Source organism: Sparus aurata, chromosome 18 (genome assembly GCF_900880675.1).
Source record: "Sparus aurata chromosome 18, fSpaAur1.1, whole genome shotgun sequence".
In the NCBI taxonomy this organism is placed as follows: Eukaryota; Metazoa; Chordata; class Actinopteri; order Spariformes; family Sparidae; genus Sparus; species Sparus aurata.
In genome coordinates, this window is record NC_044204.1 from 17,101,528 (window position 1) to 17,122,631 (window position 21,104).

At 43.5% G+C, this 21,104-nt stretch overlaps 1 protein-coding gene across 2 annotated transcripts in view; it reads left to right on the forward strand.

The window, feature by feature from the left end:
- The window catches only part of gpc3 (glypican 3), a 131,718-nt gene extending 112,178 nt beyond the window's left edge, over nt 1-19,540 (forward strand). The window contains exons 7-8 of one of the 2 annotated variants that reach the window (XM_030396890.1): nt 1,256-1,448; nt 14,211-14,740. In XM_030396890.1, coding sequence (XP_030252750.1) covers nt 1,256-1,448; nt 14,211-14,290 — 273 coding nt within the window. In that variant the 3' untranslated portion in view covers nt 14,291-14,740. Of the gene's footprint in view, nt 1-1,255; nt 1,449-14,210; nt 14,741-17,558 lie in introns of those variants that run through there. The other variant, XM_030396889.1, reaches the window with a different exon arrangement.
- The last annotated feature ends 1,564 nt before the right edge of the window (nt 19,541-21,104 follow it).

Below are 21,104 nucleotides of genomic sequence, written 5' to 3' on the forward strand. Positions count from 1 at the left end.
TCAATAAAAAACAAACAAGGGAGGCAGAGCGGTGAGATGAAAGGAGGCTCGGAGGGCAGGCAGATGGAATTTAGCACATCTGTTACTTTGGCAGGGCTCTCAATCATGTGTGATGTTGTGGAGACTGGAAGATGGTCAGAGAGCGTCCGTGTAGGTCGTCTCCAGGTTCGCTCACATGTTTTTCACTGGTGGATACATGGCAGGATAGGCTGTTCATATTTCTGCGTACACAACAGAAAACATACAGTGGAACTTGTTGTGTTTTTAGATATACATTTTCTCCTTCAACGTTTATTTCCCTCCTTTGCACTCGGTCAAGAGGAATTCAGCGATTTTAACGATATAGCGTTACAGCTCTTGGACATTTCTGTATTATTTATGTGTTGATTAGTTAACCACAGTTCTCCATAAACACTTCTGGTATGTGTTGCTCAACACATTATGAGCCTCTGTAAATCACACGGGAAAATATCTGAGTCGAGCAAGAACTGTTTTCACAGCTCAGAGGCCAAACTGGATTAAGATTCTGTTGCAAATTATATCATACTTCTGTTAAAAATCACTAGCGCTGCTTGCTCGACAGCTTTTGGTCCATTGATTTTTGTTGTTGTCTGATTTTGATTTTTTTTCTCTGCATTTTTGTACCCTGTCACCTCGGTCAGGTCTCCTCTGCAAAAGAGCTTTCTAGCCTGAAACTGGGCTTCACTAAAATATAAAGCAGAGGTCTGAATATTAGAAAAATCAACATTGCTCATTTTAGATCTTGAAACCTTGATGTCTTCTTGGACCGGTGGTGTTATGCGGTGTTATTGAATCCCTGTTGCCCTGAGACAACCACTCAAAACAATAATGTCTGCCAGGAACAACACAATCTCACCGGTCTGCCTGCCCAACAGTTTCTTTTTCTACCAGTAAATTACATGGAGCGACAGCCACAACCTTTTGAATGAATCACGTTTGGACGAAAATAACAAAACTGGCAGTGATAACAAAACTGTTTTCCTGCCTGGTGAGTATAATTGAAGTTTGGTAAATACACCCTCTTTTAGATCTCACAGAGTTTTTGTCTGGAATTCCCCCTCACACTGTCATAATCACACGGTGCATGCTCAGATCAAGAGACATTCCTTATTTATTTTCACAGCTTTGTTAAAACCATTAATGCACATGCACCTTCCGGCCACAGAGTGATTCATGGAAGGACTGGGAGTGTTTTAACCTCACTACCTTTAACCTACTCCTGTTTGTCCCACAGTTGCTGCGGCTGGTGACAGTGTCTGAGAAGCGGTGGAGAGCCCGGTCGCGTGGCGCTGGCGGAACAGTGGACGGGTGGAGCGACGAGGGGGAAGAGGGATTCGAGAGCGGTGACTGTGATGATGAAGATGAGTGCGCTGGAGTGTCAGGGCTGGGGCCGCCACCGAGGCGCAAACGGTTACGCATCTTTTCAGGTTAGACACATGTATTCAAACTGGATCTCACAATTGACTTTAAGTACACGTTGTGTGGTTTTAAATGAGGTGCGGCATCCACACAGATACCTAAGAATGACATTTAAGGTCCCATGTTATGCTCATTTTCAGGTTCATATTTTTTAAAAAAGTTTACATATTTTAATGTTCCAAAAACACATTATTTTCTCATACTGTCTCACTCTGTCTGAAAGCTCAGTTTTAGTTCCTGTCTCTTTAAGGCTCACCTCCTGAAATGTCCAGTCTGTTGTGATTGGTCAGCCTTAGAGGCCGAAACAGGCAACGCTTACCACATTTCTGCATCAGCTCTGCTGTGGGGCTTTACTGTACCCATGTGCTGGCTCCTATTTATTGGGTTGACTCAGCACAGCTTGGCAGGGATTTTGCACATTGAAGTGTTTGTACGGGTCTTTGGGAGCACTACTGCATATGTGAAAAAAAACATATTTTACATTTTTCTGTGGCTGCAGAGGAAGCTGCATGGAATCTGAAAATGTGCCTCTAGTAATGTTACTCAGTAGATAGGTTGCATTGTGGTAATGGTAATGTAGTCACCTACATGGTTACCTTCATACTAATTATTTTCACATTTGCAGTAGTAGTCCCCCAAGACCTGTAAACACACTGTAATGTGTAAAATTAGTGGAGTTACCTTAAACTGACGACACACTCCTCTTGACTAGTGGTTCGACTTTAATTACTCTACCTTATTATATTATTATGGAAACCTGCTCTAACAAAGCTCTATGAAATTGTAATAACACATCTCCATATCCTATAAATTCTTTACAATAAAATTCCCCTGTTAACTTGTGAGTTAAAAGCTATCGTTATGAAGCAGGAAAGTCAAGAAATGTTGGGTTTCACCTAATACAGCCCCTAAAACAGCTGAAAGCGAACACAATGAAACAATAAAATACAACAGATGTCTGAAAGTACAATCAGGGACACTGGAGTGAAACTAAAGAGATTCTGTTAGAAGCTACAAAAGCACTGAACACTGATCCCACAGAGACTTTTAAAGAAACACATTTCTCTCAGGTCTCCTGCACAGACATATGTCTCTCAACACACACTTGTATGAGGGAGAGAAATGGGGCCATCATAGATGACTAAGGTTGTGAGACCACTCCGGAGAGGGGTCATCCCTGACACAGCGTGGCACAACTCGGTGAAATTGGTGATGAAAGCACAAATCGGAGCAGCATGGTTTGACTAGGTGCGGCCAGAATTGCGAATAGAAAAGCTCCATTGGTGTTTTTGCAATGACAGCTGTGATGGCAGCATGAAGATGACTTTGTCATTGTGCCATCGCAACCTTACGGAAGTCCAAACGCTAGTTTGAAGGCACAGTTTCTGAAAAGGGGCTTTGTGCTTCTCTCTGTGGAATGAGCATTTTGAAGCTTTCACAGTGTTTAAAAAGCACCTAGACTTGCTTTTTTAATCGAAAAAGACACAGAAATCTCACTTTCTACATTGTGGGACATTTAACTTGCATTTATGAGGCAGGCTGTGATAAAATGTTGGGCACAACCTATTAAGTTGTTTACATCTTAAGCCTGCTAACCAAATTGGAGTTATTTATTTTAAAACTGGTAGGTGAAGGAACGGGTTTGGCTCCTTCTGCAGCGAGTCAGAGAGATCACAGTCCAAACACAGGCAGTGGGCACAGCAGAGGGGTGTTTACATGACTACTGTACATGTTGACACCACCGTGACACTATGCAGCAAGAGACGCGAGACTTCCTCAGGTAGCCGCCTCACCTCGACCCCTTGACCTCCCCACTGTCAATCCACTGGAAACGTCGGACGTGCTCTTCTAAAGCCAAACAAAGAACAAATGAATCTACAAACTGCTGGAAGAAAAGAAACCAAACAGAAAAGGAGGGAGAAAACAGCCAGGGGGCAGGAACAAGGGGGTTCGATACACCGACACAAAGTCAGCGCAGCTGAGCAAACACGACAGAGGGAGTAGTCCTCCTGTCGGGGTTGTTGTGGCAGAGATTTGGGTTCGCCAGGCGAGGGAGCGGGAGCAGGAACCCGGGGTTAACGCAGGAATCCTGCAGGGCCATCACTTCCAGCAGGCCGGGCCGTGAGAGTCTGATGCCCTCTTCTTGCATGCTCCTGTTAGCCTGACTGTACAGTTCTGCTTCGATACACAGAGTCATTATACTGTCTGCTCCGGCTCACAAGCTGCTAAAGTTGACACACTGGGAAATTAAAGCGCCCTTTATAGTCTGACCTCCATCTCAGTCTCAATTTCCCCTACATTTTCCCTTATCTGTTCAATGAATTAGCAGATTAGATATGCATTGTGCTCCTCATGAGCTTGTGCGAGTGGGTCTGCAGGCTCACATAGGCCTGTTTGTACATTAGCCAGTAATGTTTGCAGACCTTGGAGAGACCCTTCTCATTGGCAGACACACAGATAGCCGCTGATAGCCTGTGATGACCCAGCAAAAAGCTGACCTAGCACAGCCGCTTAGCCCATTTTGGTCAAACAGGGGACTGGGATTCAAAGGTCAACCTGCGAGCATGAGGCCTAATGGGCCGCCTGTCTGTGCTCTGCTGCCCCAAGATGGACGAGGCAGATCTGGTTTCACAAAGCCTGGAGCGGAGAGATGGTGTAGCAGACACACACACACGCACACACACACACGCACGCGCGCACACACACACACACACACACACACACACACACACACACACACACACACACACACACACACACACACACACAAGAGCCAGGGAAAGGTGACAGAAGCTACAACAACAAGGTGCAGACAGGACAGTGGCAGGGCTGAGACCCCCACACAGCCCTGGCTGTCAGCCTGCTGACCACATGGAGGATGTTCCCGAACGTACGCAATGATTGATCTGTCCTCACTCATTCTCGGCACAGATCCCATAACCTTCTGATCACTAACGCGACTCACACACAACACACACATAGACACACACACTTCCCCTCCTGACCGGTCAGACCCCACGTCGCACATTCCCCCGAGCATTCCAGGCCAGAGGAGCTATTCCAGGACAGGGACCCCCCCTACATCAACCCCACCCATCAAAAGCCAGACGAGCAGCCAGGCACTGGACTGGTTACAGCTCACACACCAGACAGATCACTCACTGACCTCTCTGGTGACGTGTCTGTTCATGTCTATTATTTGCAAGGATTGCAACAAAAAAAGGAATAGATTTATTTCTTTCCCCCCACAGACAGAATTAATTCATTTGGGGCTTCAACAGAATACTTACACACCGGCTATAATCAATTACAACTTCACACATGTGGTAGGCTAAAAAAAACACATGATAAGATTCTGATAATGGTCAGATGATGTAATGATTTGTTTCTCTGTCACTAATGTGCACTACATGCACATTGTTTAAAGCAGGCTTATGTCTCCGATCAATACTGTAGCTGCTGCGGCCACAAGTGTCAATTATGGGATAATGTTATATTGTGTAGGGGTGGAAGTGACAGTGACTCAAATTATTGTAATTGAGTAATTTATAGGCTGTACTTGTACTTTATTTAGTTTATTATTATTATTGTTTAGTATTTTTTCAAGTCTATTATTTCACACTTATGTATGCATTGCACCACATCATCTAGTTAATTATTTTGAAATTATTATTGAGTACTGAGAACATTTTGAACTCTTATCTGAACCTTTTATCTGCATTTTTGCAGCAGATAAGGTTATCTGATCACTAACAGGCCAGTTAAAACATTGCTGTAACCACTGAGCAGGACAGAGGAGGAGTTGGGACTAAAATGTCTGAAGGTTTGGAGAAACAGAAACCCCTGATTGAAAGCCTGCTGTTGATAATGCATCAAACATCAGCAGTTAAAAGTAACTAATGCTCTGAGTAGTGTTTGAGAAGAATACCTTGTACTATTATTTTCATACCAGTAGTTTTACTTGTAATTGAGTAATATTTCAGTAATTAAATGAAAATTGTTTATGCAACTAGTACTAAGAATGTTGTTGTGTTATGTTAATTCTTCTTTAGAAGTCACATACACTGTAAAATCTAACTTTACTTAAAACAAAAATCAGAATGACCTCAGAATTATCAGGTAAAATAGACTAATCATGTTCAATTGTTAAAACATCCTTAGCTCTTACAACTTAAATGTAATGGTCAACCTGACTTGGTAATTCTGAGGTTTTAAAATTTGAGTGTAGCCTCACTGAAAGTATCTTTTAACTTTGCCTGTTGGTTGCCTGTCGAAAGTATAGAGTATACATTTATGAATCATGTACCTGTTGCATTCAGACTGAGAAAATAAAATTATTTTATATAATTATCTATAATCCCAAAGTGTGCTTGTGAACACACTAACTGTAATGTGTGCTTGGCAGTATGTGTAGTTGTTTTAATCCTGTGACAGCATATGACTCTCTCTTGCTCACTATGAGGGCTCACCTGTGTTTCCATGCTTTCATGCACACCTGGTCCGTGACCAACAAAGAACCTGCCACCATATTCATGAAATCTGCTTAAAGTGTCTCCTCACTCCCTCATCCTGCTTTCATTTTACCTCCCAGTATTACTTCAAACATGTAGGGCAGTGTTTTTAGTGCTAACAAATACTGAGTAATTTTAAAGAGACCTTTTATGCTTTTCCCCCCCCTCTCTTTCAGTGCTGTGTATTTGTTTTTGTGCATGTAAAAGATCTTGAAAGTTGAAAAGGTCTTAGTCTGCACCAACAGAAGCTCCTCTCACCCAAAGAAAACACTCCTAAACATCACATCAGTAGTCTCTCCTTTAATATTGTGACTTTGTGACATCACACTTCGTCACCAAGTCATACATTTGCATAATAAATGCGTTGTGGCTAGTTTGGCAAGTAAGATTTAACACAGGTCTGTTGTTAACGGTTGGCAGCGGTACTAGTGCTGGGTTAGGCATGTGTGAGCTGACCAATCAGAGGAGACTGGATATTCAGGAGGAGGAAGGAGCTACAACAGAGTGTTTCAGATAGAGGAGGAATAGTGAGCTTCAGCAGTGGACAGTATGAGAAAACTGACTGAGCATTAAAGCATGTTAACCTCTTCTAACCTGAAAATGAGCATAATGTCTCCTTTTATATATAACATCGTAACACATCATGTGAAAGTGAAACCTGTTTGATTTGTGAAAAACTCTTGCAGTTTGAAACATTGCAAATCATATTTACAACTCCCAGGACAATGTTTTTTGAAGCAAGTCAGTCCTTGAAACAAAATTAATCAAACTGAGAAAATGTGGAAATAATCCACAGAAATGCCTCTTTTACTACAGCAGTCGACCACTCAATTCTAGCCCACTTATAAAAATGGCCATTTAAGAGTCTTACGCTTACTGCTAGACTAAAAAACTTGTTAAAATGGGTTTTTGAAGCAGTTTGGAAACATTTAGTAGTCTGAGAGCCAACAGTTGGTGGGCTGTGCCACAGCTCAGCAGCCCAGAGCTCTGCCTTGTGAGTTTTCTTGCTGAGCTGGATGGGGCCTTCGCTGTGCACTGTGCCTCGCCATGCTCAGCAGGAGCCGCGTGAATAGGCCTCTTGTTATGTGCCTGCACTCAGACATTCGGTCACTGTAAGCACCCCGAAGGCAAGCTGCTTTTTTGGGAAGCTCTTGAGCATTTTATCAGCACCAGGGGTTAGCAAAATGCAAAGTGGAAATATTCCTGTAATGTGAAACATGCGGCTTACGATGAGAGGCTGGGCTGGGCTCACCTTTCAGGTCTGCTCCAAATTTTGTGGCTGGAACAAAGGAGCGAGTAAAAGAAAGAAGAAGGTGATGAAAGAATGCGGATAAAGAACAGAAAGAGACAAAAACACCTTTGATAAGTCTAAAGGTTGATTCACTGGGAAACCTTAACATTCTTTACCCAATGTGTATGTGGGTCCAATTGACAGCCGTACGTGCTGCCAATACGGGAACCTGGTATGTTAATTAACTGCAGCTGCGACCCCTGACCCTCGGCACCTGATAGGTGAGTCACACGGCGCCGGTCCTCAACAGTAGTGTTTGCCACATGTCTTCATCAAAAAAGCCATAAGCCAGACACTGTTGACATTAGCTCCGGCAGCTCCGGGTGCATCCACCCTGCACACTGTTTCCTTCTCCTTTAAGCTCCATATACTTTCATAAAGCCCATTATCAGAGCCACTGCTCTCATGAATGTGCTTCTTGTTTAACAGTCATCCACATGTGGTTGCCAGGTAGAGGGCCCTGCTGCGTGCCACAGGTTAGCGTGAGACAGAAGGAAACAGGCTCAGACGATGCAGATGTGCGAGGACGAGCGCAGGTGTTTTGGTGGAGGAGGAATCTGGGTGCCCACATGGCCTGTGTCCTCAGCAAGCAGAGCCAGAAGGTACAAAAACAAGCAGACTTGAGTATTACTGTTTGAGGCCTACCTCCATAAGATTAAATCATCTGCCAACGTATATAAATAAAAGGGAGCAGGTGACACTCTTGAGTCCATTTTTATCTAACATCCACAGCAGTTAGAGTTGTTTGGTTTTGGGAGGGTTCTGGTTGCTGTATGTGGTTCAAGCAGCTTTGACCAAGTGTGAGCAGACTTTGGTTGCCTGCCAGGTCTGTGGAGAGCAAAAGAGACTAAATGCATTGGCTGAAATCCTGGAAGCCACTGGCTCTTGCCTGACGATTGTTTAGCTTTTTATCGTCTTTTTTAAATTCTGCCAAGAAGGTTATGTTTTCAGCCATTTCTTTTGGTTGGTTGGTCAGTTGGTCAATTAGTCAGCTGGTTGGTTGATTGGTTTGTTTGGTGGTTGGTTGGTTTGTTAGTTTGGGGGTTTGGTGGTTGGTTGGTTTGTTGCCTTGTCAGCAGGATAACACAAAAACATCTCAACAGATTTCCGTAAAACTTGGATGGAATCTGGGTCTCGCCCCAAAATAGAGCTAATTAACATTTGTTCCAAAATTGTCATCAGTCTCTCCGGGAATAATGCATGAATCTTTGTGGGGGAAAAAATCAAGCATATTAAGTTAACTGGTATCGATGAGTGACTACAATTTGACTTGTTCTGATCTGGTTCTTAAATTAATGGTGAAGTTATAGGTGGTGGAAATAGGACTATTGAATGTGATATTGCATCAGGCTTGATTGACATTATGGGGACTTTTGGGCGGTGGTGGAGGTATGTGCCCTACCTGCCTTTCCAGTTTTTAAATGCATCTGCATTCATTTGAAGATAAATTGAGTCATCTCTCAACTCTAACATCATTCTTGCATCTGAAGTTGCCAATCGGACTGTAAACAATCTGGATCTGAATATCTGCCGGCCGCGAAACATTGCCTGTTGCCAACAGAGGCCAGAAAGCAAGTGGGTTCTGGGATTGCGATTAATTTACCTTTAACTTGAAATTTTCCAGACATTTCATTTTCAACCTTGTTAGCAGCATGGCTCCGGAAATAGCATGCGTTGTTGATACATCTCAAGGGGTTAATCGGCCCACTACCCAGGTACAGGCTAAAAAATGATGGGGAACATAGTAAACATTGTACCTGCTAAGCACCGGCATGTTTGCATTGTAACTGTGGGAATGTTAGTATGCATTTAGCTCAAAGCACCACTTTCCCTCAGCGCAGCCTCACACAGTTTGTTGTAGACTCTTGATATTTTATGCCAACTGAAATTACCAACCAGAAACATAAAATGTCAATCAAAACCCTTTTAAATTCCTCCAATGCTTAAAAGCTTTGGTTGCGATAACATATATTGATGTTGAAAAAATAAAAAATAAAAATCTGCAACCAGTGATCCTACGTCTTAGATCTCAGTGTTGCTTTTATTTTGTATAATTATGATTTATTTTTCCAGCTAAATCAAAGAACAGATGTTTTTGTTCAGTTGCAGCTTAAAAATCTTTATTCCAAAAGAGATTTGGAAGAAATGCCTTCTGCTCTCATCCTTGGCTGACAAAAAGATCATTCTTTTTAGCCAACGAAAATCTCTTTATCTTTTAGATGATTAATGACAAACTTAAAGCTATGACTGTTTTCCAAAATGGATACATATTTTTTTTCTGGAGAAGTCTTTCAATTGATGAAAACATTGGGCTAGAGGAGGTGTGGAAAGGTTTAAGGGTGGTGCTGGTGGAGAGACTGATAATGTGTTGCACGCTGGAAGTGTTCTGACCCAATGTTCTCTACAGCCATCCCTCCTTGAGCTTATAAACAACCTCTGTAAATTCAGCCAATCCTCCTCCTTCCCCACCTCCTCCACGCCCCTCACAAAAATAATGAAGCTTGCCACCATCTGTGTAAACAGGCTTGGCTAGTAAGAGCTGCAGTCATCTCTCACTCTGGTTCTCACTGGAGCCAGCCACAAGGCCCTGTCTATCCCCAGTTATTGGGCTGAGTGTGGTGGCAGTGGAGGGGAAGATGGGGAAAAAAGAGGAGAGGAACACAGGGATGAGGTTACCCTCTTATTGGACCCTTGTTGGTCTTCCGCCATGGAGCTTTCTCAAATCAATCCGGGGATAAAACCCTTAAGATTAGTCAGAAGGCAGGAAGAAGAGCCCTGGTTTTAATTTCTGTGGATACGAGCACACAGAGCGAACTGGGTTCTCATCATCTACGCGAGCAGGGGGGCGCCTACCGGCATTTGATTCACTTTGTAGGCCTATGCATTTTTCTGTGTTTGTGTGTGCCTCTCGGAAAAAGCGTTTGTTTGCTCAAGAGCTTTATTTACATTCACAGGCACTTTTTGGACGCACTAAATTGATTCCAGGCCCCGTTCCTGGGCCATGTCCATCAGCCCAGCCACAGTCCACAAACACTCTGCACACAGCGGGACCATTCTCGAGGCCCGCCGCTCCACTGCTTGCTGCCGCAGTGACACACAGCAGCCATTTTGTGGGAATGTCTTAAAAGCCGGGTTGAGGGCTTGGGGTGGTTTGCATTTTACATGTTAACCCTCTACTTTCACCTGCGTCTCCTAAATTCTCCCTCTGTCCATCTTTTTCTCCCATGGCCTGCTCCCACTCCACCTCTCTGGCCCATTCTTCAAAGTAACTCGACGATGCAGGAGCCCTGCTGGCGATGGACTCGGAGCTGCTGGAGGAAACCACAGGATAACCACTAAAAAGAGCTTGCATAGATAGTGAAACTGCTCAACAGGAGCGCTCTGTGTGTACAGGCAGACCAGCCAAATTGTCACTCTTGGCTGTATTTCTAGTCTGCCGTTCCATGACAGGAATGTAGGGGGGAGAATTCTGCATGTTTGTTGGCAGGGACATCTGCACAACAAACACACGTCTCAATCTGCCAACTCCATTTCCTTCACTGGACTGACTGTAGGACCCAGGAGGAGAATGTAAACAGATATATGTGGGATGTCAGCTTGCCTCATTATTAAAAGATAAAGATAGTATCCGAAGAATGCGTTCCCCGACCAGGATGTCCCCCAGGATGAAGGCCAACCCACCGGTCACAGGCTCCTCACGACCACTCCTGCCTCTCTCTCTCTCTAGGTCAGCCTTTATCTCTCTCTCCCTTGCAGATAAGAACCACCATTGTTCCGTCTGTCCAGAAACACCCCTAACCGGCGCTCCCTCCTAACCTCTGACCCTCCATCAGCACCACCGAGGTTACAGGCCTCCTCTGTATGTGGCGCAGCTCCCCACCCTGAACGAGCCCCTTGCCCTGAACACAGAATCAACTCTTTGTACGTTTGATTTGTTATGGTTTTTACCCCTCGCACTGGCGCACACACTTTCCACTCACTGCGAGGAATTCTCGGTTAAAATTTATGCCTCTGTTTCAAGCTTTTATTTCTCTTCAAGCTCCTTCTCTTTCTCCTCTCCCCGATCACATTAGCTGTTACTGGAAGAGGAGACTATAAATACATGGGACTAAATCTAATTTGGACAGCGTAGGGAGAGGCCAGTGGGTGTGACGTGCTGGCCATCCCCTCGCTGACACCACCTCCCTTCACTGACCATGTTAATTAATAGGTGTTTACTTTTGTTTGTCCCACAAGCCACAATTTAGAAAGTGTTTTGGACGGTAGGTTTCCTCTTTTTGACAGCTGGCTGTATTCCTGTCTTATCAGAGAATACCCACACATTCAATACTCAGTTCGGGTTTGAGTGTTCCAAATTTCTTTTGTCTCTTTTCCCCTCTTTTAGTCTCCTCGCCCTATTAATCACTTCTCATTTCATCTTACACTGTTAAGAGCTCCATGTTTGTGTCCTCGGTCCTCGTCGGCATCAAGTCCCCCTGCATTACTCTCTTGCCCTCTGTGTGGGAGGATCTCTTGGCCTAGAATAACAGTGAGTGTTGTGGAGGTTAGGAGGCTGGAGCAGCTCAGAGAGCGGAGCTGTTGCAAAGGCCTGGGGCAGGGCCTCTTCTGGGCGTCCCGTTTGTCTTGGCCCGACATTCCCAGCCTCTCCGAGCGCCCCTGTGGTCGGCCTGTGGGTGTGGAGGCTGACGGTCACATTCCCGCCAGCCCTTCGACAGAAGCATCCTGCACCGCTCCCTTGGTTCCTTCCCAGCTCTCAATCAGCAGTGTCTCGGGACAAACAGCCCTCGCCAAGTTACAGAATGTGACCGGCAGGCCAATAATCACAGCTCAGCTCTATATCTGTTACCCTCTACAAGATAAGACCGAATCAATCAATCCAGCAGCTCCTATCATGTTTGTACAGAGCTATAGTCTTCTTCGCAGCTGTAAGGGCTCCTGACAAAGAATCGCAAACACACACACACACACACATGCCCACACACACACACGCACACACTCCTTCCAGCTCCTCTGCTTTTCAAAATTTGCTGAGTGCAACATTTAAGTGAATACTGAGGAGATGAGACCAGTGATAAAATATTTGCTTTACCTCGGAAACCATAATATCTCTTAAGCTGCTGAATCTTAAACCTAGATCAAATTTGACCAGCTTAGGTGTGTTATGTGCACACACCGTCTGCCAATGCAGCAGCAATCTAGACCATCTCCGACGTTTCATAAGAAGCACCTGTGTTTGGAGACTTAACATTCCACATACTTATCTGACCAAAAAAAGGCCTTTGTGCATAGCACACATGTACCGAATAAACTGTACTGGACCATGAAGGTACACATTTGCCAGACGGGTTAGAATAATGTGTCAACTGGCTACTGATGTGCTGTACCGACTCCTTGCAGTAACTTAAGTGTGTTTCAGACGTGTGTGAAAGTGCAAGACAGTATGAATGAAACGTCTCCTGTGATTTTCATTATCTTGTAATCATCACCTGTAGTTGTGGTGTGATGGAAAATGTTGCAGTTTGGGACATAGTTTGCTTGATATGACAACTACAAACCTTAAACGACAAGCCTCAGTCACTGAGCGCTGCTGAAGACAAAACTCCCCCCCGCCCTTGTTTCCCTTCTTCAGGCAGAAACATCACACACACACACACACACACACACACACACACACACACACACATATGCATGCATGCATGCATGCACTCACTCCAGCCACTGTTTGACCTGTTCCATCCAAACAAACATCCGCTCCCCCTCAAAAACCACAGTCTGGATTTATTTGTCTATTCTCCTGAGGAATGAAGAAAACATAAAAACCTGAATGCGTCCCCGCCTGTCGACTCGCATGCAACTGAACCTACCTGCTCATTCTCAGTCCGGAGCCTTAGCCTAGCTAATCAATGGGTGGACTGTTGACCTCTCCCCTGTGTCGTAACTTGAGCTTGTAAGGCCACAGTAAAGCTAGCAGGGGCATGCTAGCATTTTGGCATCCTTTGTGGAGTGATAGCCTCAAAATGGAGGGTTTGAATGGACGAGCAGGAGGAGGGCTCGGCTCCGCTGAAAGCCACAAGGGCCCATGTTGGTCACATTAATCACAGCTGGGATTGTGGCTCTATTTTTAGCCAGGAGTTATCCATCCATTGGCCTAATTGTCCCTGCCTGTCTACTGTCCTGGCTCCTCCCTAAAAAGCCCCGAAGAGAAAAGATAGAAATAAGAAAAAAAATAGAAACTGATTCTGGATTACTTCTGTTTTCCTCTCTCTGTCTATACTCTGCCACACAGGCACAGGTGTTCATCACTAATGATACCAGGATATTATTAGTCCCAGGCCTGTGCAGGAGTGTACGGGATCTTAGTTTGCATAGTGTTCAGTCCCTGTTGGGTTGTTTTTAAAGCCTGCAGAACAAGGCCCCTCTGTGGTGCTGCTCATGTTGAAGTGTTTAAACTAGCAAGAAAGACCCTTTTTTTTTTCTTCCTCTGGTTCGAGGGATTTTTTTCACAGCCTGAGACTTCTTTTACTTTTTTTCACTCACATTATTGCCTCTGTGAAGCACACCAACACAATGCTTTCCCACTTAGTCTCCCGCTTTTTTCACAAACACACACGAGGACGGGGCGCGCACACCCCACTCAATCATCCGCACACAAACACACAAATGCGGACATGCGTGCCCCCCCACCCCCCCCTTCTCATCCACAGTGTATATAAAAGCTGTATCGAATTGCACCTTGAGCTTAATTGGCTCGGCAGTACAGCGTGCCGCTGTCAACAGTGACAAATCGCTCTTTCAGAGCCCCCAAGAATGTCTGCCCACTGCCATGTCAGAGGACACAGGAGGGGGGGAAAAAAAGTTAATTGTCCCCTGGCTGCAGTTCAAATGATGTCGTAGCTGCAGAGAAATTCATCGGAGGTGCTGTTTGGCACTTTGGAGGTTTATTTATTTGCTTCCTTCCTCTGTTTAAGATGGCAGCATAGGGGCCTGTGGGCACCATGGACTCAAAAGGAAGGGCCCTGCTCTCAGTGTTTCAGCTCAAGGAGGCTAAGCCGAGGCTGTAGCCGGACTCCCTGACTGCTCCCTCTAATCACACAGCGCTTCAGATCAGCCACATCCTCCCAGTGGATCACTCCCACCACCGGGGAGAACAGTGCACAGATCAGATGAGACGGCTAATTCAATTTGGAGCTGTCTGTTATTTTAGGAGCTCAGATGTGACGGCGTGCACGAGAGAAAGTGAGCGTACATGTGCCCGGCCACCAAGACTGTGTGAGGAAGAGGTATGTGAGAAATGCATCAGTGTGTGTGTTAGTGTATGTGTCTGCATCTGGCTTGACAGGGGACGGCTCAGCTCATAGTTGGCGTTCCTGACCAGAGAGCTGCTTTATTACTGATATCCTCCTGCCCTCCCTCATAACTCAGTCTTCTTATTTGAGTCTCCCTCGCAGCTTTCTGCCAGACAAAGCAGCACAGAACATGACACACACGCACACACACACACACACACACACACACACACACACACACACACACACACACACACACAGGGAGGAAGAGCTCTGCACAGCGTCAGTAGGAGAACAGCTGTGGATGCAGAGCAGTAAGTGAGAGCAAAGCAGCAGGTGACCATGAAGTCATCGCAGCGAACAGAACAGATGGAGAGGAGAGGAAGGAAAACAGTCAGAATACAGCAGTAATGTAGGATTCACATGGAAAACTAAAAAGTTAACTTTTATCTATCCAGCAAACCATCACGGTGAAAAACACTGAGGGCACCTGGGAGTTTCCCAGTCAAACCACAGCTGGCTGTTAACTCAACGGCCTCATTGGGGCAAATGAGCTCAGTGCCTTGCTCCAGGGCACCTAAACTGTAGTTATTGAGGCAGAGGTGAAAGTTAAAGTAATCGTTGGGTTCACTTGATGTGGGGTTGTTTGAGGTACTTATCCCTAGTCAGTGTGTTACCTGCAGTGGTTGACCGTCAGCTCTCCCCGTGTGGAGAAGCAGCGCTGAGCACCGACAGGAAGCAGAGCGGCAAACCTAAAAAAATATCTATCTGTTTAAGTGTGTGCTATATTTTGAACATTTCTGGTGCTTGACATTGCTGCCAGACAGCCATTTCCTTTGGAACGACATTCCCTCAACCTCACAGTGTCCTGCTGCAGCTGTGCCTGCCGAGCTGCAGATCAGCTGTTTGGGTCAGATTTTCAGCAGCTGTCTGAGGCAATTAAAATTGGCAAAAATTTTCACAATATAGCACACTCTTACACGTATCTATATATTTATATTTTCTAGGTGTGCCTTCTCTTAGGTGGATAAAATACGTCCTGCTGTTGGTAAAGTTTAGCAGTACAACACTCTGCTTGCTGCCAGTGCTATGCGCTGCTTCTCCACACAGGGGGAGAGCTGACAGTCATCTACTGCAGGTAACACACTAGGGGAGAGGTAACTCATACAACCCCTCATCAGAAGACCCAAACTATCACTTTAAGGATGACTTTAAGGATGGTCGCTTGCAGTGGATGTATCGCCAGTGTAATTTTCATCCACAGCGTCCCTGATGTCATTTAACAATTATCACAAATTCCCAGAGAACCTGAGCTCAGACATGCAACATCGTGTATGATTAACGACACAGTGGAAATAAAAGTGTTATCCACGAAAATAAATAATAGCTGCACTGAATTCGGTGTCTCCTGACAGTGTTGCCGGAGGACGTGGAGTCTGTTGAGCCAGCCTCTCTTCATACAGAAAGGTTTTGTTCCATGTGTGACGGAGTTTTTTGACATTTGCAAAGGTTATATTCAGGAGTATGGACTCAGAAGTTAAACTGTGTTATCATTTACGAGAGATATATTTTATACTCAGGAATGAAGGCAGTAAAACCCCAGACTGTTATCTGTGTTTTTCCGCCAATGCTGCTGGGAGATTTTTTTTTACTTATTGGGCATGAAGTACAAGAAGCTGGCTTGTTTTTTTTGTTTTTTTCAAAAGAAATGCTGAGGGCAAATGTTTTAACAGTTTCACACACAGTCAATCCAATAAACTTTAAGGTTATCTTGAAGACACAAGAATATATATATGACCTTTGTAAAAATGAAGGCAAAAACATAAAGTATATTACTGTAAAAGCCTTTATTTTGAAAGGAATAATAATGCTTTAATGGAACAGTTCATCATTTTGGGAAATGTGCTAATTTACTTTATTATCAAGATTGATACCACTCTCTTGGTTGTACAGCCAAGAGCTAATTAGCTTAGTTTAGCATAAAAAACTGTAAATACACCAATGTGAAACCCCTGCGGATCTCTAATACACCTCTCATTTTGATTATGTAGGCAAAATGAAAATGTGTTTGTGTGCTGTTTGCCAAGAAATAGTTACAGTATGTCACTTCCTGTAAAACTAAAATGAATTGGTGTTAGAGGATTTCATGAGTGTACGACCAGGCCAGGGCTCAATGTTTCACCTTGCTTCTTGTTTAAATGTAAGTCAGCTCAGTATTTGTAACTGTTCCTTTAACATGCAGAGTAGATTAGACCCTCACAAGGTTTTCATCAGGGCAAAAATAATAATAACAAAAGTCTAGCTTGTCACATCTGAAATCACAGTGCCTGTGGCTGCTATTTTTGGTAGCCTGATCCTTGTCATATTTGTCTCTGGAGCATCTCCCGACACAGGGCAATAAATCCCTGATTCACTGGTGTTACAACATACAGTATCTAGTGATCCACAATGAATTTGACAACTGATTCAGAGATTCAGTCTGACACCATCCCATCACAAACTGTCAATATCTCTCGCACAACCCAAGACGGTTTGCACATCTAGTTTTAGACTAATTCAATTAAACAGCGATGCCTCCATTTTTAAACACTGAAGTTATTTTCTATCACAGAGAAGATGTACATCAGTTGAAATGGTTGTGTGTTTCAGATTTGGAGACATGACTTCATCCTGCCTCTGTGGTTTTTATTTTTATTTTCTGTGTTCAGCATCCTACCACTTAAACTCCACATTTCAACACTCACTCTCAGTAAAATATGTGTCTGTGATTCCGCATGTGTCTACAACAATAACATGTGACATCTGGTTATATGCGGCGCTTGTGTCTCTCCTTCTCCCGATGTAACATTGTTTTTACAGCTGTGTTAGACATCATGCAGAACTGGGACAGACATACCACACGTTTTTCGACTTTTGTGACAGTGTCTGTTCTAATTGTCTCCATCCTTTTTCCTGCCTCTCTCATACTTTTCATTCCTCTCCACCTCTCGACACTCCCATCCATCCCCTCCGTCTGTGTCCCTCTCTCAGACCTTGCTGATAACCTGGCAATGGATGACTTCACCTTCCAGGAGCAGCTGTTGACCCCTCGCTTGGCCACAGCCGGAGTGGGAGGCGTCTCCTCACCTGCGGCTCCGCTGTGGAGCAGCAGCCTGGTCCCGACGCTCCCCACCATGCTTGCTCTGCTCCTGCTCTGTCGCCACTGACCACTACACACTCGTCTGTGGAATGTGACAAACTTTTTGAAAGTTCCAGTTCCTGATGTAAAGTTCAGCGGCTCATTAAATGAAGCATGAAGGAGTAAAAAAAATAAATAAAAATGCCACATATCTCTTTATCTGTCTCAGCAAGAAGCTGTTTTGTTTGATTCAAAACCACTGGATGTTCTCAAGAAACCTATTAAAGCACATCAGATAAACCCATGACATCATGTAAATAAAACAACATGCACTCTGGTTCACTTCCACTATGGTTACTACAACTTTTTATGCCCTTTTGCTTCACCTCCTCTCTGCTCCCATACTGACTCCTGTATCAAAACAAAGTGATGGGGGCTCCTCGTCGTTAGACTGCTTTGTCACGGACCTGCGAGTGAGGAGCTCCTCAGACTCACAACAGACCTTTTAAATTGCTCCCACTCCCAGTCTGCAACAGGTTACTGCCCTGCAGAAACATTCTGGAAGGAGAAGAAAACATTTGTTGCTCTCCTTCACGGCAGTCAATAATGTCCTGCCAGGACTGAGGAGTTGTTGTGAACTTCTTATCCTCAGAGGCTGAGGTTAAACCGTTATTTATAGATGCACTGTACCTTAAAATGCTTTGTTGCTACTTAAATCTCACTTTATTTCTCTCATTTTTTGTGTCCTAGTGATAGCTAAACTAAGTCAGACTGATTCACTCTCCCACTGTCAGTGTTTGCTTTATAATGTGACACTGATTTTTTTTGGTTTTGTTTGTCAGCCCAACAATAAAAAAAAAATTCAAGGGCTATAATAAGAGGCCCCAATAAGTCTGATAACTGTACAGATGTGTGTTTCTCTGTGTTAGTGCCATGTTTACAAAAATATGTTTCCTTGAAGTATTGGCATATTTTACAAGAAAATGTGGTTCATGGTTTGATTTATTGGCTGGACTGCGAAGCATTGCTGCAAATTTCTAGTTGATTCTTTAGCACTGAGGGTAACGCCAGGAGATATAAATATGTGTAAAAACATGTACATTAATTTTGTAATGTCGGTTTGCATCTGGCTTACACATTATTACACAAGTTTGGCCTATGTATTTAATTGTTTTGTTTAAAACAGTATGTTTTTATTGTTTGTGGTGAAAACTGATTTCCAACCCCATGTTTAGACTGAATGACATGTGATGGCTGTTTTGAAAGACACCAATTAAAAGCTCAAGGTGTATCTGCTGCCACGCAGCTGACTCCACAGCTGTGCACCAGACTGTCCATCCATTCATTCACCATTAGCTATAACCACTAATCCTCCAGGTTCACAGGACGCTGGGACCAATTTCCAGCCGGTATTGGGTGATAGGCCCGATGCATCCTGGACAGGTTGCCAGTCAATCACATGCCGAGCCCATTCACATTCACATCTACAAATGCAATTTAGAGTTGCTGCTTAACCTGTGCTGCATGACTTTATACTGTGGGAGGAAATTGGGAACCCACGCAGGAACTGTTCCAGCTAACCAGCAAGTACCAGATTATTGGACACATAATTTGAGGAAGAGCGCTTTGTTCCCTATAGGTGTGCAGTAAGTCATGTCAGTGAGCCAGCATGCAGAGTACCAGGGGCCTGACACTGCAACACCTAAACAGAATGCAGCCCTAATGTTATCAGTTACACCTGTGTTTGTCACGGCCCTCCTAACAATTCAGGACAATGTCAGACCTTGGATTAGACATTGATAAAATGAAATGACCTGTAACATGTTTGGGGTTTTCTTTCAGTTAAATGTTGATGACGAAAGTACAATGTATAATAAATGAAACATGTTTTACACTTTTGTGTTTATTGTTTACGTGTATTGATTACATTAAAGACATTAGTTTTTTTCTGAATTTTAATGTTTCGTAACAGTTATTATAGGAGATAAAGTGCCAGTCATAAAACATATGATTGCAATAGTTATTTCTGATCTTTAAATTGCACAACTGTGACCTGGCATATCATATTTAAAGACCAACATCACAAAAACACCTGAAAACTTTCTAATTGTAACATCTAAAGATCAATGTTGATATTTAATTATTGAAAATTTTGAAGAATGATATTTAAGACAAAAAAAACAACAACGAAAGATAAAACTTGGAAAAAATATCTTATTTTAAAGAAACTAATCTTAAGAATTGTGTGAAAGTGGTTCACAACTGTCATCAGACTGTGATTCAAATACTGCTGAATCCTGATTGGCGCACAACAGTATGTGGCAACAACTTGTTCCAACGGAGCCGCACCCACTCCCAGGGTTGTAAAAAGTAGCCACTGGTAAAATACTTCAAGTATCTGATATTAAATGTAGTGAAGTATTAAAATGTATGATTTGGCAATAAATTATCTGATTATCAGTTCCAGTATTCATCATTTTTCTTATCATGGGAATGAGTGTCTTTTTATAATTTATGTGCCGATAAAAAACGAACACATTTAAAATGTGTAAGTACTTAAAAAGTAACAAGTAACTGAAGTTATAAAATAAAAGCAGTGGCGTGAGGATATATATATGCCTCCAAAATGTGTAAAGAAAATGGAAATGGAAAGTTAAGTACAAGTACCTCAAAACAGTACTTAAGTACAGTAATTGAGTAAATGTTCATAGTTACATTCAGCCTCTGCCCACTTCAACCAAGTGAAAAAAAGCACAGAGAAAACATTACTGACATAAATCATGATGTGAAATAACCAAAAACTGTTTGAACCTCTAAGGCTGAAAAGAAAAGATTCACCTCCAACCCTCTTAGCACCATGTTATGTCTCATTTAAAGAGCAGCTTAACAATAAATCCAATGAATAGGACAGATTTTGCTGCACTGACTTCACCTCCTGGTCATTGAAAGTCTGTTTGGCTTCACAGCTGTCCACACTGATCATTACACAAGGGTGTGGTCAGGTGTGGTCTGTTGTGGCCACAGCCAATTGTCATGTAGAATTGCACTGACTGTCCTGTACTGCGACCGCTAGCTGGCAACAAGGGCAGGGTTTTCAGCCTGAAAAAATGAACTACATTCTTTCAGGTGTTTATTTACTGGTCAAACAAATATAATGTGAGGTCACGTCAAAGAATTTCCATTGCAGCAACGCAGAGATCAATATCAACAACAAATTCAGTCGTATAACACATCAACAGTAAATGTCAGGATGTGGTGTCAGTTCCTCAGAACAAAGACCAGAGGATTGTTCCTAGACTTTGAACAGCTTTCAACAATCAGGGAGTTATCCATTCTACAAACAACAGATGCCAATGTGTACACCAACAGAAGCCACCATACACCAAACTGAAACGCAACATGTTTTGGGTGAAGGGACATCTGCTTTTTCTCAAGTGGAAAAACTTTCATTTTATCAT